At 47.5% G+C, this 27139-nt stretch overlaps 1 protein-coding gene across 1 annotated transcript in view; it reads right to left on the bottom strand.

Annotated features, from left to right (window-relative positions):
- TSPAN3 (tetraspanin 3) overlaps window positions 1–2680 on the bottom strand; it is a 219786-nt gene extending 217106 nt beyond the window's left edge. Inside the window, exon 1 of the mRNA XM_086959164.1 lies at window positions 2514–2680. Coding sequence (XP_086815290.1) covers window positions 2514–2576 — 63 coding nt within the window. The 5' untranslated portion in view covers window positions 2577–2680. The remainder of the gene's footprint in view (window positions 1–2513) is intronic.
- Window positions 2681–27139: the final 24459 nt, after the last annotated feature.

The raw sequence follows: 27139 nt of genomic DNA, 5'->3' as shown, positions 1-27139 counted from the left end.
ATGTTTCTCATTCCTTTCTCTGCTCCACACCGATACTCTTTTTCAGAAAGAGTGATATTTTGCATCAAAGAACTCACCATCACAAAACATCAATAACAGGCAGCAACAACCTCTGGTTTTCCCCTATAATACTTAAATGGAAAAAGTCACTGAAAACCAATCCCACGTCGGTAAAACGTATGTATGCAGAATGGCTTTTAAACACTAGCCATATAACGGCCCCACGTTTTTTTCATTAGTGTTAAGTCAGCTGCGAATAATGGATTTTCACTGTTACCCGTTCTGAAAACAAAAAACCTAGGGGCATAGTACCAACGAGTAGCGATATTTATCACTAACTAGGCTTTGCAACGATTTTTTTTATCGCTAAGCATCGCCAGAAATTTATCACTGAGATAACTTGCTATTAGCAACGTTTATCTCCAACGCAATAATTTTTCCGGCGATAGCGTGAATATCGCTGAGAATACAGCGATATTCACGCATTAGTGACAAAATGCTCTTAGCCATGTTATCCACCCCCATTGGATAACATGGCTAAGAACTGGTCTGAGCAGGCGTTAGTTTTTGGCAATAGCTGGAATATTTCCCTCACTACGCCCGCCTTGCTAATAGGCGATAGCGACGTTAGAAACTGCTTTCAGTCGCTAACAGGTTGGGTAAACGCCCACTTTGCATTTCATTAGCGATTAATATCGCTGACATGCAAAGCGGGCCCGAAACCGCTCGCTATCGCCTAAAAGCTGTCTCTAACATCCGTTACTGACAGCTTGCTAATAGAGCGATAGAATTATCGCCGCTTAGCGGCCGAAAACGGACGCTAAACCGGTGATAATTGTCTATCGCCCCCCTTGGTAATATGCCCCCTAGTGTCTTTCCCAGATGTGGAAAATGTATGGGGGGTGCTTTGCAGCCTCCGTCCTGCGAATAGAACAATAGTGAGGGGAAAAAGCAGTCTGCTTTCATAAATTTTGGGAGGGGGAGGTCACGTCTCATCATAAACAGAAACTCTGGAGGATAACCAAGAGAGCCACAGATACAATAGGTCGCGTCGTCCAATTGAGTTTTTCGATTAGTGTTAAATCAGCAGCGAATAATGTAATTTGATTGCTACCCGTTGGGAAAACAAGAAATCGAGTATCTTCCCCGTATGTGGGAAAGTTATATGGGGCGCTTTGCATCCTTGTCCAGCAAACAGAACGAAAGTGAAGGTAATAAAGCAGTCTAGTGGCTTCAAAAGGGGGAGGGGTACGTCTCATCATAAACAGAACTCTGGAGGATAACAAGAGAGCTACAGATCCAATAGGTCGTTTCTTTCAATTGAGTTGCCCAGCTTTCTTGTTTGGCCATTGCTCTTCGGTGGTCTACATTGACAAAAACATCAAAAATGTGTGTTTGGCAAACTGTTTTACAACATACGGCACAATCAATACACATGACCTTGCCTTCAAAAACAGTTTACACTCCCAAAAGATGCTTGATGTGCGTAAGAAACTTGTGGTGTTTTACACCGTGTACAACAGCCCCCGGCACTCGATATTATCATTTCGCATCGTACTTTCTAGGAATCCATCTTTCACTCCTCCCCTTATCCAAACAAATATGCAAATAGGACGGATATTAAGAGGCGGTGGAATATCAATGGGCTAGAAACATGAGGCAGTAGATGTGTACTGTGGCAAGCCAGTACGTGCTCGATAATGAGATCATAAGGGTGCCGGAAATGTAAGAATGCAGCAGTTCTACAATATCAAAATGTGTGCAAGCGCTAGATGTATGCGGTCGTAAAGCAAGGGAGGCAGTTCCTGCATGGAGATAGTATTTAATGCACAGCAGACGCACCATAGGGGTGGCAGAAGGGTAAACAGGGAAGTATACTTTGGTAAGTGTCGGGGATGCAGTAGGTCTACTGTCACATCGGATTTGCACTGACAATACATAGTAACTAAATAATTTCTGCTACAATAAAGGGGTCTCTTTCGGCACTCGATGTGTCGCAGGCAAAATGAGCAGTATACTACTGTAACACAGTAAAGAAGCGGTAGCTGTGAACTGCTACAACTCAGAAAAGCCTTGGTGTACACCCTCGAAGCGTGGCGGATCAGTAGTTGTACAGCAATGACACTCCGCCCAACTAGGCGGGTTCTGTCCTGACATTAGCGATTGACTGAAGAGGTCTTTCACCAGGATCGATGGCCGGTGCCGACTGGCCCACTCCTCGCACTCTCGAGCGAGCAGGGGAAGAGAGACTCGAGGAGCTGTCCGGGGATCATCTGTTATTCCCCGGAGTGGAAGAGCCTGCAAGGTGGTGGCTCAACCAAACTGCAGCAACAGTACGGACCCTTATACTCGCGGTACATAATCACACCCGGCTCTGCGGTGGCTGATCCCCAGGCCTGTGGGTCTTCCCGGCTCCCGTTCACCATATTCCGTGCCAGACACAACAAGGCCCTATGAAGGGGGCTCCACGCGCCTTAACGTAGAGAGAGCTGTCGTGACAATGCCGCACTCACCCAGAATATCAGGTTCAGGAAGACCAGCACTGTCTTGGAGGAGGTGATCCCGCAGCCCCCCATCGCCGCTGCCCGTCAGTGTACGTCTACGCCGGCCGCTCCAGGGAGACCATTAGCTCCAATGAGGGCAAGGGTGCGTGTGACATGGCACGTCACGTGATTACATCACACATTACTCAGTGCGCACGCGCCTGGCGTCTTTCAGCTGTGAGGACGCTGTTTGTGCGCAAAGAGCCTCTTGTGGTTTAATTTGAGCCTATGCTTGGCATCTTGAATTTCTCACGCCTATATAGTAACGGCGACCTGCCTGCACCGTAAGCAAAGTCCCCTCTAGTAGATTTCTTGTGAAGGGTTGTCGCGACTTTGCTTTTTCCAGGTATCTGGTCACAGCTACATCCCAAATATGCATAGCTCGCATGTTGGACGCTTATTCCACGTTATCTATTTTCATGTTCTTGGGTTTCTGTATGACGTTTCAGTGTTTTATGTGGGCAAAATGAGTCCCTTTATTGCAAGGGGTCGGGTATTTCCTATTATATCTTGTTGTTAGGCTGTAAGCTGCTCTGATAGATATGACAGTGATCCCTTGCATTGATAGCGACCACAATCCCTTATCACCAGGGTCGGATTGAGATGAAAAATTTGCCCAGGCACAGGATTCTTCCATTTCCTTACCCCGTTGGAGAACACTGGGCATTTCGTCTCCGCCAACGCTGCTCCCTGACCGCTGTGTGCCGCCCCTGCTCGCCGGACCCGCTTCGCGGGTCCCGCTTCGCGGAAACACAGCGGCGGTCACCTGTAAGGGGCGTGTCATCACCGGCAGGGCTGCGAGGGTAGAGCGGAGGACTCCAGAGACCAGGAGTCCCCGCGCGCCCATTACCAGCTGGGCTCCTCTCCCTGCCGGCTCCGCCCCCAACGCCAGGAAACCAGAAAAGGCAGCTGAGCCTTGACACAGCGGATTCTTCCATTTCCTTACCCCGTTGGAGAACACTGGGCATTTCGTCTCCGCCAACGCTGCTCCCTGACCGCTGTGTGCCGCCCCTGCTCGCCGGACCCGCTTCGCGGGTCCCGCTTCGCGGAAACACAGCGGCGGTCACCTGTAAGGGGCGTGTCATCACCGGCAGGGCTGCGAGGGTAGAGCGGAGGACTCCAGAGACCAGGAGTCCCCGCGCGCCCATTACCAGCTGGGCTCCTCTCCCTGCCGGCTCCGCCCCCAACGCCAGGAAACCAGAAAAGGCAGCTGAGCCTTGACACAGCGGATTCTTCCATTTCCTTACCCCGTTGGAGAACACTGGGCATTTCGTCTCCGCCAACGCTGCTCCCTGACCGCTGTGTGCCGCCCCTGCTCGCCGGACCCGCTTCGCGGGTCCCGCTTCGCGGAAACACAGCGGCGGTCACCTGTAAGGGGCGTGTCATCACCGGCAGGGCTGCGAGGGTAGAGCGGAGGACTCCAGAGACCAGGAGTCCCCGCGCGCCCATTACCAGCTGGGCTCCTCTCCCTGCCGGCTCCGCCCCCAACGCCAGGAAACCAGAAAAGGCAGCTGAGCCTTGACACAGCGGATTCTTCCATTTCCTTACCCCGTTGGAGAACACTGGGCATTTCGTCTCCGCCAACGCTGCTCCCTGACCGCTGTGTGCCGCCCCTGCTCGCCGGACCCGCTTCGCGGGTCCCGCTTCGCGGAAACACAGCGGCGGTCACCTGTAAGGGGCGTGTCATCACCGGCAGGGCTGCGAGGGTAGAGCGGAGGACTCCAGAGACCAGGAGTCCCCGCGCGCCCATTACCAGCTGGGCTCCTCTCCCTGCCGGCTCCGCCCCCAACGCCGGATATAGCACTCATATAAAGCTAAAGTAACAACCCCGCTGCGCGGGAGCGCGCGGGAGGGCGCCGGGAGAAGCCCGGGACAAGGGCGGGCCCGTTGTTGCCCGTTAGTGCCCGATAGAGACTGGACCGGGCCACCTCCCTTTGAACACCGTCCCAATAACAAACAAACAACTATGCCGCCTAAAACAAGAAGTGCCTCCAAACCCAAATCCAAACACGCTCAAGAGGTAGCGCAGGTAACAGGCCCTATTGACTTATTTATATCTCGGGTCAATGAGACGATAAACCAAAGTATAGCTCTAATGGAGAAGAGAGTTTCCATGGATCTTATCAGTGCTAATGCAAAGCGATCATCACTAGGCGCAATAGCAAATGCCGCCTCCCCAATTAATGTAAATACTCAAAACTGCTCTCTCCCTGTGACTCTTCCCGCCTCAGATGTAAACACCGTTCCATCAGTAGTTGACCTGTCGGTTACTCACTCAGAGTCGGACCTCTCAATATCAATGGACGACCTGGAAGCAACTCCCGACCTAGCTGGTTGTCAAACCGAAGGAGATATCCAATCCAACGATAACTCAACCCAGCAAGGCGAGAGAGAAGGAGCAATACCGAAAACACGGTCGCTAACAAACGAAGGAACTCATAGTCCTCTCTGTCAGGAACTTAAAACGACTGTTCCAAACCCGTCAACCTCAAACAGTATATTACATATCTCTGATTTAATCCCACCTCACAGGGCAACGCCAAATGATAGTGCACTGGTGCAATGTAAAACCTGTAGAATCACCTCACAAGTTCTCACTACAACCAAGGACTTGCTCTACCAGTATTTAAAGCCTATTCAATTGAGTATTAGAAATCTTGAAGCTCAATTAACAATAATCTCGGCCACTCTCCTAGATACGAACACTCGGATTGATGTAAGGGGTCAACATAACACCTCGCACCCACCAAAAAAGCAAAACCAAACACATGCACAGAAAGCAGTCAGTCATTCAAACACAATATCCTCAGTACAAAAGACTTTAAAACAACCGTCTACCATACCCAAATCCACCGTAAGTACGTCCCTCTCCCAGCAAGGGAAAACACCTCATCCAAAAGTACAGCAAATAATAACCGCAGGCAAGGCTACGGCAGGTACCTCATGTCCCTTAGCCAAACCAGATTCTAGTAGATCCACCACAGAAAAGCCTGACCCTCAGTCACTGACCCCATTGCTTTCTCAAAAAACACCCAAGAACACACCTAAGAATACACCCAAAAACACGCCGAAAAAATCTCCCTTAGCTAGACGTCCCGCTCACATGCCTCCGGAAGCTACCCCTTACACCATAGTTTTAACAGGAGTACCCGAGCTAACAGATGATACCCCAGAAACTGCATGGTCACTTAAGAACAAGACCATGCAGTGGCTTAGCATAAACAGACCCCTTGAATCCCATCTCTCGGGAGGGATCACTACAGCCCGTAGGGTAGCCTGGATAGGCAAAACAAAAAAAACAATACGCGGTGATTGCATCATCGTAACCTGTAGAGATCCCGCAACTGTAGATCACATTTGTGCTTGGCCCCAACTTGAAAAAAAAGGGGGAATAGATGCCCGCCACCTCTCCTTTTTCTATCCCCCAGCGAAACAACATCGCAATTTTCCATCATGGGAATGGCACCCCTATCCCAGAAATCGCTCTGAAGATCCACGAAATCAGGACCCTTGGGGTCAAATACCATGGAGTCAGAGGGAGTACCCACGCGACTATCTAGATAGGGGAGGACCAAGAGGTAGATATGTTGAACGCCAAATACCTTATTGGCAGGACAGACCTTATCAGGCATATGAAGGATGGCAGGGCTTCCCGACCCAAAACCGTTTTGAGTGCCTTGAAATGGTCGATTGACCATTTATGGTCAAATTTAACCCCCATAACATAGACTCCGCACATCAACCTGTTTCTGATAAGTATCCGACACCGCTACTAGAGTCACCTTACACATCAGAGTCAACACCGCCTCAATTAAACAAATTCTCGACCCGCTCCCATCTAGTAGAAGCAGATACCAGCCAAAGATCAAACATCGAGCCTGACACAATTACTAAAACTCACACCACCAAGATAACTATACCTGTCATCAAGGAAATTAAAGAGGTCATGAATATAGGCATAACCTACTGGAATGTAGCAGGCCTAAGAGAAAAAATATCATGTCCCCTATGGTTGAATATAGCAAGGACCCACCAAATCTTGTGCCTACAAGAGACCTGGTGCACATCCCCTCTCCATCTAGCGGGTTACAAGACATTTTTTACTAAAGCTACGCCAAGCACCATGGGAAGACCAAAAGGCGGGCTCATGATCTACTTTTCCAACACTTTACCACTTACAGTAAAACTAACAAAAGAAACACCGACTTACCAAATTATCCAATTTACCCATCAGACGGCAGCTTCAAGAAACCTATTCATAATCATAAATTATTATAATAATACAGGCACCCTGGAATGCTGCACTTATCTCGACGAAATGGTAGCACACGTATCTTCAATACAAGATGCGAACTCAAATACAACAATAAACTGTATCTGGGGAGGCGATTTTAATCAAACAATATGTCCAAATCACGAGAGTGGAGTCTGTGGTCTACAGACCGAATCCGGAAATCCCATTCCACACTTTGCACATACTCCGAGTGGAAACAAGCTCAATGAAACTCTCTTCACTCTGGACCTAGATTTTGCCAATGAACTAGTTGAACCGGTCCAGAAATTTCTACCTACCTTCCATGGTCGTGGCTGTATGTCAACTATTGATTTCATCTTAGCCTCAAATATCTGTAGAGGAACACTAAAAAACTATAAAGTAGGGTCCAGCCCGATTAGTGACCACTACCCCCTGAGTATGGATCTCCTCATGGGAAAAGCGGGTCCCTCTACAACAAAAATTAGCTCTCTTGACCAGCAATCACTAACACTAACGAAGAAGAATGGGTACGTTATCAAATGGTCAAAGATTGACCCAGAAATTTCCTCACAAAGGATACTCGTAAAAACGCAACCATGGATTAGAGACTGTCTGTCTGCAGAGGCCTCCCCTGAACTAATTATCAACTCCTTTCACAATATTCAAGGAGCAATAAGGGACGAGCTATTTAAACATACTGCAAACAAACCAAAACCTCCAACGAGGAGATGGTTTGATTCCGACTGCAGAAAGGCCCTCACGTCCCTTAAAGCAGCTCTTCGACAGAAACCCAGAGACGCCCAGGAAATCTCACATCGAAGGAAAGAGTATAACAACGCCCGGAAAACACGAAGGAGCCAGATAAAACGAGATCTATGGTGTCAACTTCATGAGAGTGCACTAAAAAAAGACAGCACCACATTTTGGCAGACCATTAGATCACCCCTTTTAGATAATACCGCAGATCCACATCAGTTAGACGTGGCAATAACTGAGAACGACTGGGTTCATCATTTTACGAAAACTTTTGGCTCACTAATCGACCTCCCACAAACTGAAAACCAAGCACAAACAGAGAACAATTTCCAACCCATTAATTTACGCTTCACTGTAAACGAGGTCAGAAAGGCTCTCAAAGCGTCAAAAACCGGCAAGGCTCCCGGCCCAGACGGGGTACCTATGGACTTGTTTTTATATAACAGCGAGCATTGGTCATTAATAATTACCCGGGTGATGACAGCAGTCACTGAAATTGGACTTCTCCCATCATGGTCTACCTCAACCCTCCTGCCAATATTCAAGAAAGGAGATCGTAATGATCCCGCGTGCTACCGGCCGATCTCCCTTCTGGATTCCACGGGTAAGATTGCAGGTCGATTACTCCTGGACCGACTACAATCTTGGGCCCAGGAGAACAGTATCATCACAGACCTGCAATATGGTTTCCAGAAGGGGCTCGGGACGGTGGATCAGGCCTTAAACCTGACTCTCCTGGCCGGAAAATACGCCCATGCGAAAGGAGGCAAAATCTATCTGGTATACGTAGACCTGAGCGCGGCTTTCGACTGCGTTCAGCATGCCAAGCTGTGGGAGACCATGACAAATCTTGGAGTGGATCCATCCATATTAGCCTTCCTTAGGGAACTCTACACCAACGCGGAAGGCCGAGTTCGTTATGGTATTGCAGGCGAACTATCCCGCCCCTTTAAAATAACACGAGGAGTAAGACAAGGGTGCGTACTGGCTCCCTTCCTGTTCAACCTATACACTAATGGAATTGAACAGGCAATGCTGGAAGGGAGCCAGGACCTTCCGCAGATAGCACGCCGCCCAATACCCATCCTCCTGTATGCTGACGACTCGGTCATCCTGGCCCGGACAGCTAATCAACTCCAGCGGCAGCTGAACAAATATGTGGCATTTATGGACTCCCTGGGATTAAAAGTAAATATTAAAAAGACATTTACAATGACCATCGGACCAAAACATAGATCTTCCAAATCCATGTATATCAATAACAGCAGGCTGGAAAAAACAACGGTATACCCTTACCTGGGTATACTCGTGGATGATACAATGACATGGCGTAAGGCAATCGAAACTAGAAATCTTAATTTTCGCCGAGCAGTGTCAGCATTAAGTGCCTTCTCCAGAAAACTCGGCAAACCAGCTCCATCGGAATTGCTAACAATATACTACGCAAAATGCCACAGTGTGGCCACCTACGGAGCAGGCATTTGGGGCTACGGAAACATAGACCAACTCCAGGTAACAGAAAACTCTTTTATCAAATATGTTCTTGCCCTTCCCCAAAGCTCCCCGATTTTTGCAGCACATCGGGAGCTAGGGATGGAATATGTGACAGACACCATACGATGCCAGCCTCTGATGCTCTGGCACCGCATTTGGTGCAATCCTGAAAGTCACATAACGCGTTCCCTCATCACCGAATGCCTTGGCCTAGCTAACTGGAGGAAAATACCCTGGCTTAATTACATCCACAAACTTCTCCAAGACCTTGATCGGGAGCAATACTTTTCCGATCCGCCATCAACAGAGGACATTTCAAAGAAAAAGCTAAAAGAACTCTGCATGGGCCACCTAAGAGAACTCCGCCATCAGGCCGAGATAGTTAAAAAACAAAATGAAAAAATTTGCTCATTACAGTCTGAGAAGCATTTGCAGCCCTATTTGTTGTTTTTCCTCTCGAACTATGAAAAGTTCCTACTAACAAGACTACGGTTCGACCTTTTTTTCCGAATGGTCTCATTTCCAGAACCGAATAGCTGGTCCCGGAACATGACTTGCTGTCCCTGTGACGGGGTTTCCAATCAATCAACTGTCCATGTTGTACTGTTCTGCAAGTTCTATAAAGCAGCCAGGAAGAAGTGGATCCTTCCCCTCCTCCGTCTAAGCGGTCTTAGATGTACATATCCCGCTCTCGCTTACCTTCAGTCACCAAGAAACCCGCATGAAGCCAAAATGATAGTGATTTTTTTAAAGTTAGCAACAAAAACTCGTCGTGAAACTGTTTTTTAACTTACAACATGTATCTTAAACGTATTAATTCCTGAATTTTTTATAAAACTGTACTTTTTATGATTATGCAATTTTATAATCGAATAAAAGTTTATGAATACTGAATACTGCCCAGGCACCCCCCTAAAAAAAGTGGCCCACAATTTCAGTTCTCAACCATTCATGCCGAAAAAGGGGATTTCTTCTTTAATCAGTATATATATATATATATATATATATATATATATATATATATATATATATATATATATATATATATATATATATATATATATATATATATATATATATATATATATATATATATATATTTTTTTTTTTTTTTAATTCTTTATTTTGAATTGCAAAGTTATTTAAAACTTTTGTGTTTCTTGTTTTTTCTCTCATTCCATTGCACAGTATTTCAATGAAACGCCTAACCTCAGTCCGAGAAAACTGGCAGCAGCAGAGGCGCAACTAGAGCCAAATTTCGGGGGTGGGAATGGGTACTACTAAAAATTTCGAGGGGGGGGGCTAATTCTTCCAGCAATATGCAGGCTCTAAGAATGGGTGAAAACACAACAAAGCCTCTTTAGCAAGTAAATGGTCTTTTAAAGATGTGGAAGTACTCGTGTGGGGCTGTGTGTGTCCGGGAAGCTGTTTCAGCCGGGCTGACACACACAGCAGGGTTAGGGGGGACTGAAGCCCTTTGAGCCCATTGGGCGTGGCACGCCCGGGCAGCAGGCACCTGAGGCTTGTCTGCCTGGTCGTTGTGACCTGCTGTGGGGGACAAAAGTTTACTTCTCACACTGACGACTTGTTAATTGCACTGCTCAAAAGTCACGCCTCATTGGGGAAAAATCAGTTCAGGTATTTGGAGTTGCTTGATCCACAGACCCAAAAAATCATCCGACAAGCTGGCCTCTGCCACAGGCCCCTCGGGCACCGGCCGATAGTATGCCCTGCCAATCCGACCATGCTTATCACTAGAGCTGAAGACTATAATGACTACAACATGCACCAATCTCAATAACCCCCTTGATGGTATATTGGTTTTGTCAACTAGCAGGCGTGGGGTGCGTTGGAGAACTGTTATAACATCAGTAGATGCCATTGGTGATTTCTACCAATGTTCTCTGGGGGAATTGATGATCTCATGATACTGATAGACCGGTTCCAGTCAGGATTGGGAAATTGGGCAAGCCATACAGATACATACTTGCAGTTGTTTAGTAAATTATGTTAATTTTTCTATATAGCATCTTGCCACTCGAGCAGGAGCCTCAAATCCCACCTGGTACTGCCAGCTGTGCAAACTTGCAAGAATAGCACTGGCAGTGACCATAAAAGTGCAGGACCATTTTATGATAAGGGAGGCTCAATCAATCTACAAATGCTATCTAAGTGAAGCCACGAGAAAATGGGAACAGATGAAGTGGACCAACTTGCCGGCTGCTGTAAGAAAGGGACTCACGCTCATTCTGGAGCATAATTGCGACTATATCTGTGGATGGTAATCCCCAGATTGAAAATCATATACCCATGGTAACCTGAGTTGCATATTTTGCACGCCTGTATTCCTTTCAAAATCCTAGTTTGCAATCTGCTGTTGAATCCCTTACTCCCTGTAGTAGCGTCACTCTAGCAACCAGTATTGATTTGGCCACATGCACTACTACAGGTGATAAATAAATTCTCTTGAATGCCTAGTTGTCACAGACCAAGAAGTAATTTGGACAGGCTTCCAGGCAATCCTTTCCTTGGCAAACCTGACATCGGGGCTACTTTTCCCTGGTTTTCAGCATCATCATGCGAGTGGGCCCCATTCCCCGAACATGGCTTGGAGCTGAGATAATTCCTATTTTTAAGATGGGAGCCTGTGATACTCCAGCCAACTATAGGCCCATTAGCCTTATTGTTTGCACCCAAAAACTCTTTGCAAGGGTTCTTTTGAATAGGCTAATGGAGTGGATGTCAGAGTTCCAGATTCTTGCACCCTTGCAGACAGGATTTAGAGAACGGATCAGCACGTTGGACCAGGTGCTCTGTTTTCAGCTCCTTTATTGAAAATGTGTTTTAATGGGGCGAGGATAGTTTTACATAGCAATCGTAGATATTAGATCTGCTTTTGATCTAGTTCCCTGGCCCAAGCTTAGGACGGTTCCTGATGAATTGGTGGGGGGTGCAGCAATACCTGTTAAATATGATTAAGCGCTTATATGATAAAAACTTTGTCTTAGTGAGATATGGTTCGATGGGTGAACTGACTAAGCCTTTTCCTGTCCAATGGGTGGCGAGGCAGGGCTGTGTCCTAGCTCCTACCCTCTCTTCTCTTTTTTACAAATGCCCTAGCAATGTTTGTGGACTGTGGTGGCTCAGTTGCCCCACCTCTTGCAAACATCAAGGCATCAGCCCTGATGTTTGCAGATGATATATTGCTTATATTGAAGTCCCCTATGGGCCTACAAAAGATCTTGGACAGGTTTGATACTTTTTGTAACAATAGAGGCCTAGATATAAATATTACCAAAGCTACGTTTATGGTACTCAATCCCTGCAGTACCACACAGCCTAACCCTGTCCTTAGATGGTCCTATTTGGAGCGTGTTCGCACGTTCGAGTACATGGGAATAACCTTTAATGAGCACTATATTTGGCATCTGCATATTACTAGGAGCAGGTTAAGGCTTGAGTAAACCATGGAGGGTGTAATAACATTGCAAAGTGTTCTCCCTTTTGTTCCCTTTCCCTGGCACTACACGTTTTCAATCATAAAGCACTCGGCTCAGACCTCTATGGAGCAGAGCTCTGGGGGCAAAGAGATGTAGCTCCCCTTGGGCTTGTTAAATAGTTTTCTGCGAGAGCTGACGGGACTTCCCATTAGTACCCGTTGCTTCCCTTAAGGCTAGATACAGGGCAAAAAAACCTGACTGATGTGGTCGGTCTAAAGCCTTTATTGTATTGGAAGAGGGGCTGGTCTACTCCAGAGTTTGCTTCATATCAGTCAGGCTCGCAGGAGATCTTATGTTGTACGGGTGTAACAGATATTCCATGGCTGAAAAATGTCAGTGTGTCGCTCGCAAATATTGGGCTTGGGCAACTTTGGGATACGCCCGCAGAGTGCAGTGAAATATCGAAGGCCCAAATTAAGGATGCCTATTGGCAATACAAACTAAACAACAAGCTATACTAGCAGACAAGCTATACTAGCAATATAAGCTTGTTGCATGCTCAGCCACAAGTAGATATCTTAACTTTGGCTTTCCTCCAATGGAGCTATGGGCTGGAGCTCTTCCTGGATGATATCGAGCGGGTAGCTGCAAGGAAACTTTATCTGCAGTTCAGGTATGGGTCTTTACCCATCCTTTCCTTTACAGCTAGATGGCCCAATGTGCCCTCTGCCTTTCAGCAAGTGAAACAGTTGAGCGCATTTTATTCATTTTATTATTTTGTCCTGCATACCTAGTTCCTAGGAAACTGTGTATCCAACCACTGTGTCGTTACCTTGGGTATAAGACATGTAGAGAAGCCCTAAGAACCCTCAAGTGTGGTTCCACACATTGTGTAGTATTCGCACTCTCACGTTTTTTAATGGCTATGTGGAGAACTAGGCAACATTTTATGAAAAGAATCATCAATCAATCAGGGGTTTTGTATAGCGCAGCTACTCACCTGTGAGGGTCTCGAGGCGCTGGGTGGGGGGTGGGGGTGTCCATGGGGTGGTGTGGTCTTCTGAAGAGCCAGGTCTTGAGGTCCTTCCTGAACTGGAACAGTGTAGGGCTGTGCCGGAGGTGAAGGGGGAGGTCGTTCCAGGTCTTGGCTGCGAGGTAGGAGAAGGGATTTCCATCCGTTCTGGTTTTGTAGATGCATGGCATGGTGGCCAGAGAGAGGTCTGCTGATCCGAGGTTTCTATTGGCTACGTGGAAGGAGAGGCGGTTGTTTAGGTATTTTGGTCCGATGTGGAGGACCTTGTATGCGTGTGTGAGGAGCTTGAAGGTTATTCTTTCGATGGGGAGTCAGTGGAGGTCACAAAGGTGTTGGGTGATGTGGTTGGGGCGGGGGGTGTCTATGATCAGTATGGCAGCGGTGTTCGGGGCGGTCAGTAGCTCGCAAAGGAGTTTTTTGTTGATTCCGGCATAGAGGACGTTACCATAGTCCAATCTGCTTAGTTATGAAAGCATTACCATAGTCCAATCTGCTAGTTATGAGGCCGTGTGTGACCGTTTTTCTGAATTCGGAGGGGATCCATCAGAACATTTTCCGGAGTGTGCGGAGGGTGTTTGAGCAGACTGAGGATACAGCGATGATCTGGCGATTCATTGTGAGTGATGAGTGCAGTATGATGCTGAGGTTTCGTGCATGTCCTGTTGGGGTGGAGGGGGGCTTCCGAGGGAGGAGAACCACCAGGTGTCATCCCATGCTGAGGGGTGGAGCCGAGGATGAGGACTTCTGTTTTCTATGAGTTGAGTTTCCCTTCTTGGAAGTTGTGCCTGGTGATGTTGGGTACCTTTGGTGAGGGAGAGAATGAGCTGTGTGTTGTCGGCGTAGGAGACGATGTTGAGCCTGTGGTTTCTGACTATGGTAGCGACCGGGACCATGTAAATGTTGAGGAGGGTGGGGCTGAGGAAAGATACCTGGGGTACTCCACATCTGGTATTTGTTGGTTGTGAAAAGTAGGGTGGGAGTCTAACTCGCTGAGTTCTGCCTGTGAGAAATGAGCCTATCCAGTCGAGGGCCTTTCCCCGGATGCCGGCGTCGTGGAGTCTGGTGGCGAGTGTGCGGCAGGAGTCCGTGTCGAATGCAGCTGAGAGGTCCAGGAGGATGAGGGCAGCCATTTGGCCCTGGTTGAGGAGGGTGCAGATGTTCTCAGTTGTGGCGATTAAGACGGTCTCTGTGCTGTGGTTACTGCGGAATCTGGATTGGGAGATGTCCAGGAGGTTGTTGGCTTTGATGAAGTTTACTAGCTGGGTGTTGATGGCCTTTTCGATGACCTTGGCTGCGAAAGGAAGCAGTGAAATTCTTAAGGTCCATCGGGTCTCCAGAGGGTTTCTTCAGGAGTGGGTTGACTTTGGCATGTTTCCAGTCATCGGGGAATGTGGCAATCTCGAGGGATCAGTTGATGATCCAGCATAGTTCCAGTGCGATGGTCGTGCTGGCTCTGTGGAAGATGTGGTGGGGACAGGGGTTTGAGGGTGCTCTGGAGTGGATGCTCTTCTTGGTCTTTAAGGTGTCTTCTGTCGAGAGTTGGGTCCAAGCGAGTAGGGTCTATTGGGTGGTGTAGCTGGGGGCGGGTGCTGAAGCAATGCAGAGATCCTGGTTGTCGAAGTTATTTTAGAGTGTCTTACTCTTGAGGTCAAAAAAGGTGCTGAGTCTGTTGCAGAGGTCTTGGCAGGGAGGGACGTCTGTTGTTTCGCTGCCGTGTTTGGCTAAATCCTGGATAATTGAGAAGAGTTCTTTGGAGGTGTGAGCGTTGGTGAGGATTCTGTCTTGGAGGAAGTTCTTCTTTGTGGATTTGATGAGTTGGTGGTGTGCTATAGTGGCTGTTCTTTTGGCGGTCCGTGTTTCTGAGGTTTTGCTGGATTGTTTGGATTCTTGGAGTGCAGTGGTGAACCAGCTTGCTTTCTTGATGTGTCGTCCTGTAGCTTTCTTGAGGGGAGCAAGTGTGTCTGCGCAGTTAGTGATCCATCGGTGGAAGTTGCGTTCCGCGGTGTTAGCATCTGGCGTCGCTGGAGGTGAGGTGCTGGTGATGGTGGCAGTGAGCTGTTCTTCGGTAATTTTGCTCCAGCTTCTGCGGGGGAGGAGGTGCGCGTGCTTGTGTATGGTGGGTTTTCTGAAGGAGAAATGGATGCAGTGGTGGTTCGTCCAAAGAAGTTCCGTGGTGTGGCTATAGGAGACGCTGCTTCCTCCTGCGAAGACGGGGTTGAGTGTGTGTCCCGCTGTGTGCACGGGGCAGTGAGATGTTGCTACAGTCCTATGTTGGGGAGGTTCTCTAGGAGGGCAGCGGTTTTGGGGTCGTTGTCTAGGTGGAAGTTTAGGTCTCTGAGTAGTATGTAGTTGTGGAAACGAGGGTGTGGGGTGCGATGAGGTTGGCGATGGTGTCGGTGAAGTGAGCGCGTCGGGGGAAGGCAGCCTGTAGATGAGGGTTCTGCAGAGAGTTGTTTTGGGGTTGGTCTCGATCTGGAAGTGGAGATGTTCCATGGGGGTCGTTGTGTTGTCCAGGTCAGTGGTTGTCATGCGGAGGTAGTGTTTGTGTACTATGGCGATGATTCCTCCTGGGTGGGTGGGGCGGTCTTTTCTCAGGATCTTGTATCCTTTGGGAATGGTGATTACGATGTCCGGCGCAGAGTTGGCGTTGGTCCAGGTTTCTGTGTGGAAAGCGACGGGCATGTGCGTGTAGAGGAGGTTTCAGATTTCTATGGTGTGACTGTGTAGGGAGCACACGTTGAGAAGGATGATCCCCAGATCATCGATTCTCTCACACATAACCAACAATGTTAAGCACACAATGCTTTTGCACACACAAATACAGGGGAATGTTATTGTAGTAGTAGTACTGGTAGTAATGATGGTGGTAGTGGTAATACTGGTGGTAGCAATAGTAGTGGAGGTAGCAGTAGTGGTAGTGATAGTGCAGGTAGTAGTAGTAGCAAGAGTAGCAGTAGTGGTGAGGATGGCAGTGGTGGGGCTGGTGATAGTGTCAGGAATAGTAATATTCGAGATTGTGCTTTTTTGGTGATGGTACTGATTACTGTGTCAGTTGTAGGAATAATGGTAGTGATGATAGTGGTAGTGATGGTGATGATCATGATGGCATTGTTAGTAGCATTTGCGGCGGTGGTAATAGTGGCAAAGGTCATGTTAGCAGTGATGATAGTGGCGGTGATAATTCTAATGGTGGTTTGAATCACGATGGCAGTGGTAATGGCACTAAATAGTGATAATAATCAATGTGGTCATGTTGATAATGATGATGTGGTGGTGGCACTGACGATCATCGTGGTAGTGGTTTTGGTATTGATAGATGGGATGGTTGGTGATGGTGGCAGTGGTAATTGTGGTGGTAGCAATGTTGGGTCACTGGCAATAGTTATAGTCGTGTTAATGGCAGTAGTGATAATAAGGGTGGTGTTAATGGCATGTATCTATATGGTAGATCTATATTGCGTACCCAGCCAAAATGTAGCGGTGCACTGGACATGGTCAAAAACATGCATAAAGTGAATGAGTAATAGAAAAGAAAGCTGGATTGTGGAAATAAATGTACTGTGATGTTGTGCCCTTTAAAGAGGTGAGTTGTCAACTCTTTTCCAAATTGGAGCAGTCTTGGGGTCGTCCTGATGTATATATGGGGATGATGTTGCAGATCCTGGGTGCATAGATGAAAAAGATCTGCTGTCTTCTTTTTACGCTTTATAGTCTGTTAGTGTCCAAGCTGCGGGTGTGTCGGGAACCACCAGAGATAGTGAGCTTGTCTGCACGATAAGCAGGGGTGCTGGTCATGATGGCTTTGTAAATGATGCAGGTGGTTTTCAAGGTAGTGCAAGATGGCAAAGGAAGCCAATAGAGTTCCAATAGGATAGTAATTGTGATGGTGGTTGTAATGTGGTAGTGATCTTGGCAAAGATGGTAGTGGTGGTGGTTGTTATTTGGCTCTGGTGTTCTTAATGGGAATGATGGGGGTGGTAATGTTGGCGGTTATGATGTTAATATTGCAGCTAGTAGTTGTAGTAATGTTGGTGGTGGTAGTGGGGTTAATGGTTGTAGTGGTGTTATTGCTGGTAGTGGTAAAAGTGGTGGTAATGATGGTGATTGTGATGGTGTCTGTATTGTTGGTGGAGGCAGTGGTATTGGTCTTGATGTTTATGATGGTGGTAACTAGTTTTTGGTTATAATTATGTCAATGGTGGTGGAACTTGTGGTATTGATGAGGGTGATGGTTGTTAAAGGTGGTAATAATGGTGGTAATAGTGATTGCAATGATTATGGTAATTATTATGGTGTGATGGGGTAATGGTTGTAATGAGGGGAAACATGGTGTTAGTGATTGTGGTTGTGGAGGTAGTTAATGATAGTTGTAATGGTGGTGGTGATGTTAATAGTTGTGGGGATAATTGTGTTAGTGATGTGGTGGTAATTGATGGCAATGCTGGTGGCATTGGTGGTGTTAATGGTGGCGTGGCTTATGGTGGAAGTGCCAGTGTTAAAGGTAAGGGTGGTGGTAGAAGTGTTGGTAGCAGTGCTGGTGGTAATAAAGCTAGGAGCTGTAATGGCCAGGCCAGCAATTCTCTCGAAAATAGAGGTGTTAATTAGATGGCGATGGTAATTGCTGTGGTGGTGGTAATGTTGGTAACAGTAATCTTTGTGGTGGTTATTAAGAGGAGATGTCAGTGGGAATGATGGTAACAACAATTCTAGTAGTGATAATGGTGGTGCTTTTCATGGTGATAATGATTGTGGTGGTGGTAAGGGTATTAATCATGGTGGCAATGGTGATGTTAATAGTGGTGTTAATGGTAACTGTAGCGGTAGTAATGGGGTGGTAATTGTGGTAATACTGGTAGTGATAATGTTTGTAATGCTGGTCATATTGATGTTGGTTAGAGAGATGACTAGTCTTGGTGGCAGTGGCGCTTCACAGTTTCTAGGCTGCTATCAACAGAGAAGAATATATGTGTCGTTGGGTGCCTAGGCATGGGTTGTCATCCTAACCCACAAACAATCAACAGATTGAAGTTATGCAATACAAGACCTATCACACCAACATTAAAGATTCAAACAAGAGCTTCTAGTACAATTAGCAAGTAATTCCACAATTATCGCAACTGGAGATCATAAAGTTTCTTTAATTTCAAAGGCTTTCCCTCAGTCCAGCCAACACGTGTTTCGTCGCTTGGGCGGAAACCCACGACTTCATCAGGGCTGGGAAAAGATACAATACAAAACATATATTGGAGTTGCGAGATACAAATTATCTCCTGATCATAAATGTACATTCAGTTACTCCATATATAGGAGAAAGCAAATGGGAGGGTACATTACTCATGTATATTTCCATGCAAAATAATATCATACGTTTAGGAGAGGAAGAAGGCGGGGTATGGGAGTATAGGTCATCTCCCATAAAAGAAATGGCTAGAGAAAACTCCAATTAAGGGTTATGCAACCAAAAGCAGAAGACCCCACAGTTCGTGATAGTACCAATAGTATATATTGTGCATATGATAAATTATAGATCAATTGGTTGTGCTCACCCCAGTTATCGTCAACCTGTTTTGTGCGTATATATGTGATTAATGGTGTCGGGTCAGCTAGATCATTTCAGTTCTTGTGCTATAATAGGTGTTCTATTAAGGTCAGTACGATGCTGAGTAAAGATATACTCAGGCTTACCTGATGTCAAATTCTTCAGTTTGTATCTGCCTAGAAGGTCAATTAGTAACAGTTCTTCAGTATATTATCAGCTCTTCATGGTGTCTTAACTTTATGCCAACATTACAGATAATATTATTCTCAAACCATGCCAGTACCAGAAAAACATACCTTCTGGCTGGTTGTATTTCCGGCCCAGCCTTATGTGGCGTGGGCAATCCTTTCTTAGTTGGAGCCTGGTCTATGTCAACATGGACGCTATTATTGGTGGAGTGGAGAGTCGCTTCCCACTGCATACGTAGGTGAAAACCATTCACCGTGGCATGGAGACGTGAAGAATAAGGTGCTCCTTCAGATAGAGAACACTATTCAAATATGGCGGAGTAATTGGCCGTATGCGACCGCCGGATCTGAGGCTTGAACCGGATATATACCTACTTCCGGTTCGCACACGCCGACTTCCAAAATACGGAAGAACGCGCGCTACATGGAAGGAAACTTGCCGCCCCGTAACTCTAGGATATTTAGAGGTAAGATTGGCACTCGTCGCGGGTCCGTCGGGGCTGTTCCTTATTGCAAATGTAACATAATGAGTTTAAATGGGTAGTTAGACTAACGCGAGTCTACAATTTGACTTAACAGTGGGAAGCGACTCTCCACTCCACCAATAATACTGGAGGAAGGACTTTATCATTTGGTGTATATACATATAAGGAATCACACCGATACTGACGATATACGGAAGAAACTTAAGTTACTGTTTTGAAGGTAAGCTCTACACCAGAGACTGGCTAGACGCTAATTTAAATATATGTCGCCTTAACAGACTGGATTAGTCTTAAGTACTTTCAATTTTGCAATTTTAGCGTCCATGTTGACATAGACCAGGCTCCAACTAAGAAAGGATTGCCCACGCCACATAAGGCTGGGCCGGAAATACAACCAGCCAGAAGGTATGTTTTTCTGGTACTGGCATGGTTTGAGAATAATATTATCTGTAATGTTGGCATAAAGTTAAGACACCATGAAGAGCTGATAATATACTGAAGAACTGTTACTAATTGACCTTCTAGGCAGATACAAACTGAAGAATTTGACATCAGGTAAGCCTGAGTATATCTTTACTCAGCATCGTACTGACCTTAATAGAACACCTATTATAGCACAAGAACTGAAATGATCTAGCTGACCCGACACCATTAATCACATATATACGCACAAAACAGGTTGACGATAACTGGGGTGAGCACAACCAATTGATCTATAATTTATCATATGCACAATATATACTATTGGTACTATCACGAACTGTGGGGTCTTCTGCTTTTGGTTGCATAACCCTTAATTGGAGTTTTCTCTAGCCATTTCTTTTATGGGAGATGACCTATACTCCCATACCCCGCCTTCTTCCTCTCCTAAACGTATGATATTATTTTGCATGGAAATATACATGAGTAATGTACCCTCCCATTTGCTTTCTCCTATATATGGAGTAACTGAATGTACATTTATGATCAGGAGATAATTTGTATCTCGCAACTCCAATATATGTTTTGTATTGTATCTTTTCCCAGCCCTGATGAAGTCGTGGGTTTCCGCCCAAGCGACGAAACACGTGTTGGCTGGACTGAGGGAAAGCCTTTGAAATTAAAGAAACTTTATGATCTCCAGTTGCGATAATTGTGGAATTACTTGCTAATTGTACTAGAAGCTCTTGTTTGAATCTTTAATGTTGGTGTGATAGGTCTTGTATTGCATATTGATGTTGGTGACAGTGGTAATGGCTTAACTGGTGGTAATGAGGGTATTGATATATAGTGCAAGTTATCGTAGATTAGTAATGATAGAAATGCTGTGGTAAAATTATGGTGGCAAAAGTAAAGGTGGTGGTGCTTGTAAAAGTAATGTTGGCGGTAGTGGTGGTACTATTAATGGTAATATAGTGAGAACCGTTGTGGACTTTGCCTTGGCACCCTCACAGCTACATTTATTAGTGTGCTTGTTATCATTTACATATATTCTACAAAGCATAATATTGTTTGTAGTTTTCAATTCACTGTGTAATTGTTTTACTAATAAGTTGATAGTGTGTCTATAGTTCACCTCATATTTTCATGCATTGTGATTTGTAAGGCAAACATAGTAAATGTAGACAATTGTATAAGGCAATTCACACTTTTCTAGTCACGTCTTAGATCACAGACCTCACGGGACTCATTTTTTTCTTTTAACAATGCTGAGGAAATATTATTTAAAGTTTGTGCAGGAACCTCTCGACAAGTGTGAAGTCTGGATGTAGACTGTTAGAACAGCTCCTTCTGGAATGTCTGAAGTCTACATTCCAGAAGGAGCTGTTCTAACAGTATACATCCAGACTTCACACTGACAGTTGCTCGCTGGTTCGTCTGCGGATACTATCAACACATAAACGAAACCAGGCCTCACCTCTGTGAAGGCTGCGTATTGGAAAAATATGAAATATAGGCAGGTATGAGTTTTTGCAATATAAAATGCTCATATTTTCAGCAAGAGTTTGGCGCTAGGATTAGGAAGGAAGGCAACAGAGTGAACTGATTTCAACTCAGATTTTATCAGTTATAATGCCAATGTTCCTTCATTGTACTCACCATAATGCTTATATCTGCAGCTTTTTTTTTTGATCAAATATATTTTTATTGAGTTCCACAAAGCAATGTCATACATACAATATTTGAAGAAACAAAAGGCTATGCCGTGGCGCCCGTCCCTGACCCTGCAGCGCACCCCATTGAGTGTCCATGAAGTGAGGCAAGTCCGGGTGCCCGAGTATGCTTGCTTGGCGGGGGGACACGCCCCCCTGCGGCCATCCGAACTCTTTTCCACCAACCCCCCAACAGGCCCTCCCTCCCACCCAACCCCAACTGTATCCCACCCCTTCAACAACCCCCAAACCCCCCCAACCTCCCTCCTCCCGCCCGATGTGTTCCTTGCAGCGCCTAAGGTTGGTTGTACTGTGTAGAGGCTAGACTTTGTGTTCCGCTCTGGTCTTTTCATCTCTAAACCCCTCCGCCAATTTCAGGACCCGGAGATACCTCGGGCATGTGAGCTCCGTAAATTCCTGGGAAAGTAGAGAGATGAGTGGTCGCCAGGCTGCTCTGAAGGTTTCGGAGGACTGAGTAAGCGAGGCCTGTATTCTTTCCATCCCCATGATGTACCATAACCGATGTAACCATCCCGTGTGTGTGGGCTGCCTAGTGGACCCCCATAGTGACAAGATGTGTTGCGTCGCTGCCCCCATTGCCAGTCCCATCTGTTTTCCCCTCATGGACTTGAGGGGGAACGTCAGGTCGTTCGGCAGTCCCAGAACAGCATAAGCTGGGAATCGTGGAATGTCGGTGTCAAAGTGAGTGTCTATGTCCTTGAGTACCGCTGTCCAATATTCCTGTACCTCGGTACATTCCCACAGGATGTGTAGCATGGTCCCCGTTTGCCCGCACCCTCTCCAACATTTAGGATCTTTGCTCGGATTCCCCTGGTGTAGACGCTCAGGGGTCAAGTGCCAGTAGTAGGCGATCTTGACCGCCGCCTCCCTGCTAGCGGTATTCCTGGCCGTGTGGTGAGCACGGTGGTATACGTCTCGCCATTCTTTAGCCGAAAGAGCGCGCCCCAGTTCCCTCTCCCAGCGCCTCTGCCCAGCAGATTTGAGGTCGAGCCTGGGCAGCACATGCAATGCTCTGCGAGGCATGCTGTATTCACATATGGACTTGAAGCTCTGGCCATTTTCTGCCCATCTTTTTAATTGGCTCCTGTTACTGTTGTTTCTAAAGGGTTGCTTTTGATTTAAGAATACACTTAGTAGTCCCTCCTTAGTACCGTGCATTTGTAACCTCCCATAAGGACTGGACTTTTTACTTGTGTTCTTACATGATCTGTGAGCACTATTTTCTTTAATAATTTCCCCCTATTGCGGACACAAAGTGTGTTTCCGCAAGGGTGCTGCTTTGCCTCATAGCGCAGAGCTACAGTTTCAACATGGCGCCCACTTTAAAAAATGTTGAACATTTTTGTGCCATCTTCACAAACAAATGCTTTTTTTTTGTAAAAGCGCCTCTGTTGGAAAACGAGGCAGCATCTGTGAGGCCTGCACAAATAACATGACTACATTTGTCATTCACTAGGAAACAAACACCCAATTGTAGCGCCTGACTCTCAGAGGGTAGCATTGCAGAGCAGTCTGAGGCTTACTCAAGGGAGGTGGTGTGGGCTAGTAATCGCCATTTGCAAGTGCGCAGAAATAACACTCAATAATTGATTGTCCAGTCTGTACTTTGCTTTATAAAAGTAAGACTCACACTACTCAATACTATGCACCAATTTACAAATATACATAAACTGTTGGAATTACTTTGTGACATTGCATAACATCTCCTCCCCTCCCGCAAGGGGGAGGGAGATGGGGTCTAGTACCACCACTCCCATGTATGCACATCATGTTGCCCCCAATGCAGTTAGTGGATCTTAACCTGGAGCAAGGGCCCTGCGCTCTGGCACCCTCCCAGTGGCAACTCACCCCAGTACTTCAACCAACATTTAAAATAGGTAACCCTGCCTTGGTGACACACAACCCTGACCGAGCATTTCCTACTGACCATAAGGTATGCACCTCCATATCTTAAGGGCTAACAGTCTGGGTTCTTCACCTAAGTGCAGCAGCAAGAATACATGTTTAAGCATCCCTTTAGAGTGACAGTACTCATAACATTTGGATATCATTAGAATGCATTGCAATTTACAACCCCTAAAGGCATCACGGATAAAATCGCAGGTTTAAGTAAATACTGTTAGACACCCTAGCAGGAATGTCTAGCCATTTAAATCCACTTTGCTTATGACTCCACCTTCACCAAGTACTTCACATTAGACACATGAACTTCAGTCCCTCAATAAAGAATAACATGAGTAAAAGCATTTGTGGTGCAATTACACCTCTTCACCTCCATGGGATGCCTTCTTCCAGACATCCACCACCTCAGCAATTCACTCCATGAAGCACTTTTCAATTCACCCTCAGCTGAAGAACAAAAGTTCCAGCCCAGAAGGTGATCAATGCAGGCTGACCCCTTGAGGGGTTATTCTTTCCAATCCCCATGACAATTATGGTGAGCCTTTTCTCTTCGTGCAGGGGGAGACTGCGCTTCTCCAGCAGCTCCCCCAGCACCTGCACCTCCATGTGGTGGTGACCCCATCTTCCTGGGGCCACCACAAGCAAAGAAGACCCTGTTTTGATCTGGCCTGCAAGGCATTAGGAGTAGGATGTGCTCCTATTCGTGAATATTATATTAGCGGCTCTCCTGCTGAGACAGGGAGAGCCGCGATCTGTGCCTCCGGCCACTTTGGCTGCCTGTTGGAGGGCCTGGTCCCACCCGGACTCTCAGGTGAGTAAGGCGGCTTGGGGAGCCCACCCCCGGCCGCTTATTCAGTCTACGGGGCCCGGTCCCACCCGGGCCCCTGGCACCGCTTCTCCCCCTCCTCCTTTGCAGGGCCCGGTCCCACCCGGGCCCTCCGCAACCTTGGCACTTCTGGTGGTGGGGGTAGCCCGGGGAGCCCACCCCGGGCTGCTCTGGCTGGCTCCTGCCCGCCCCGCACTCTTGTGTGCAGCCGCTGGAGCCAGAGCTGTTCTTCGAGTCCGCCCGCTCTGGCGAGCAGACGCGGCGGCTGCTGCCAGGTTGGCAAGTCTTCGGGGGAGTGCAACGGCACTCCCCCCACCTCCCTCCAGCCTTGGGGCCCGGGGATGGGGTCCCGGGCCCCCTCCATTACTTTGGGGCCCAGGGATGGGGTCCTGGGCCCCCGGACATCTTTGGGTTGGGGGCGTAACGGCGCTCCCCCGCATCCTGGCACCTCGGGCCTGGGGATGGGGTCCCGGGCCCCTCCTCCTCTCGATGGGGTTGCGCGACGGCACGCCCCATCGCCATTTTCGTCAGGGGACCAGGGTGGGCTCCTGGCACCCCAGTGGGGCATTGTCACGGGGAGCGCGATGGCGCTCCCTGGCCATCCTCCTCACGTTGGGGGAGGGAGGGGCGCGACGGCGCTCCCCGCCTCCATAGTCGGTGGGGGCCATGATGGGCTACTGGCCCCCAAGCAGGGCACCTTCACGGGGAGCGCGACAGCGCTCCCCGGCTTTACTTCTCCTTTGGGGCAGCCCCCGGGACCTGACCCACCTCGGGGGCATCTCTGAGACCGGCGGTGGAGTCCCACGCACATCGTCGTCGGTCTTCTTAGGGGTCAAAGGTCCCCTACCTTCCGGGGGCCATATCTCAGCCCCTGGGGGTCCGATCTGCCCCATCTTTGCGTATTCTTGCTCCTGGTGGCGCCCCCAGCCACTGGGAACACTCTCCTTCGCTTTCCAGGTCTCCAAGAGGGGGCATTATGCAGGGAGCGGTCTTCTCTGGCTCCCTGCACCAGCCTTTCACCTGGCTCTCCTCCTGGGCCTCTCTTCTCCCTGCGCAGATGCCCCTGCTTCTGCGCACCCGTCCTGAGATCTTCTTCTGGTGCTGTTAGGGCCCTGGGAGGCAGTCAGGGGGTACCTCCTTCCAACTCCCCATTGTCAGGCTCCAGCACCTTTCAACTCCGCAGGCCACACCCCAGAGAGAGCTTCTCTTCCTGTGCAAGTACTTTTTAAAAGTTGAGTAGGGGGCTGACAGGAAGTCTCTGTGTGTCCTATCAAACAGCGACACATCACTTCCCTGCCCCTGCTCCCTCCTTTTTGTCCAGCCTCTGGGTTTGTTCAAACATGGCGTCGTCCATTGTCTCTGGCCACATGGCCTCTGAAACCCAACTCCCCCCCCCCCTAACTTCCTTTACCGTGGTTCCGCTGGGTGCCTGTCACCCAGCTACAGCGGTTGATGGATTGGCTCGTAGCTCTACCTATCTCCCTTCCTTGGTTTGAAGATCTTCGCTCAGGGAAGAAAGGGCATCTAATCTAACCTGCAAGGGCCAGACCCCAGCCAGGGACTCAGAGAAATATGACATTTCTGGACGACCCAAAAGCATTACAAATATGACTTTGGACTCTGCAGAATACTTATTTCCACCTTATTTTCACCTACACTCCAATGGACTTTAGTGCGTGTCTGGAATCTATAGGCCTTGTGGAAGTCATTCTAGCCATGGACCCCACATGCCCATAGGGGAATAAGGAAGTGAAAACACAGTAAAACACACTGGCTTGCCCTGGCATGTTTATTTCCAGTGTATAAAGCCTATTCCATGTCACCACCCAATTCTGCATAAGTCCTGCCACACCATTCAATTTGTACCTGCTCCTAGACTAATCACGCTAGGAATCTCCCCGCGCAGCCCCTACACATGTGCACACGCATATACACACGTGTCTGCATATAACCAGCTCGGTGCCCCGTACTCCAGCTGCTGCACAGTGGCTTAGTCAAGCCAGGGGGGCACCAGTAAAATCTCCATGCAGTCTCCTTCATTATGAGTCCCAGAGTAAAAGTTCAACAATTAGGTGCTCAAAAAGCGAAAAATCTGGGCGGCCCCTAGTGTCAGAACCACCTTCTAACAGCCCCATACGGCGCTTTCACTTTAATGGCGGCTGCGCAACTTTCTTTAGATGAGCCACGTCTAAATAAAGGGGCATGGCCGCCATTAAAGAGAAAGAGCGGCATGGGGCGTTTTTACCAAAAACAAAGCATTTGTTTGTCAATTGAACAAACAAATTCCTTTTTTTGTTGTAAAATCGCTCCCCTTACTGCTCTTTCTCTATAATGGTGGCCGCACACCTTTCTTTAGACAAGCCGAGTATGAAGAAAGGGGTGCAGCCAACATTAAAGTGAAAGCATGGCATGGGGCGCTTTTACCAAAAAAAGCATTTGTTTGTCAACTTGATAAAGAAATGCATTTTTTTGGTAAAAGCGCCCTAATTTGCACTCTCACTTTAATGGCGGCAGCACACCGTTCT

This window comes from Lissotriton vulgaris, chromosome 2_2 (assembly GCF_964263255.1).
Source record: "Lissotriton vulgaris chromosome 2_2, aLisVul1.2, whole genome shotgun sequence".
NCBI lineage: Eukaryota > Metazoa > Chordata > Amphibia > Caudata > Salamandridae > Lissotriton > Lissotriton vulgaris.
The sequence above is the reverse complement of the archived record's forward strand: the minus strand, read 5'-3'. Positions and strand labels throughout refer to the sequence as shown.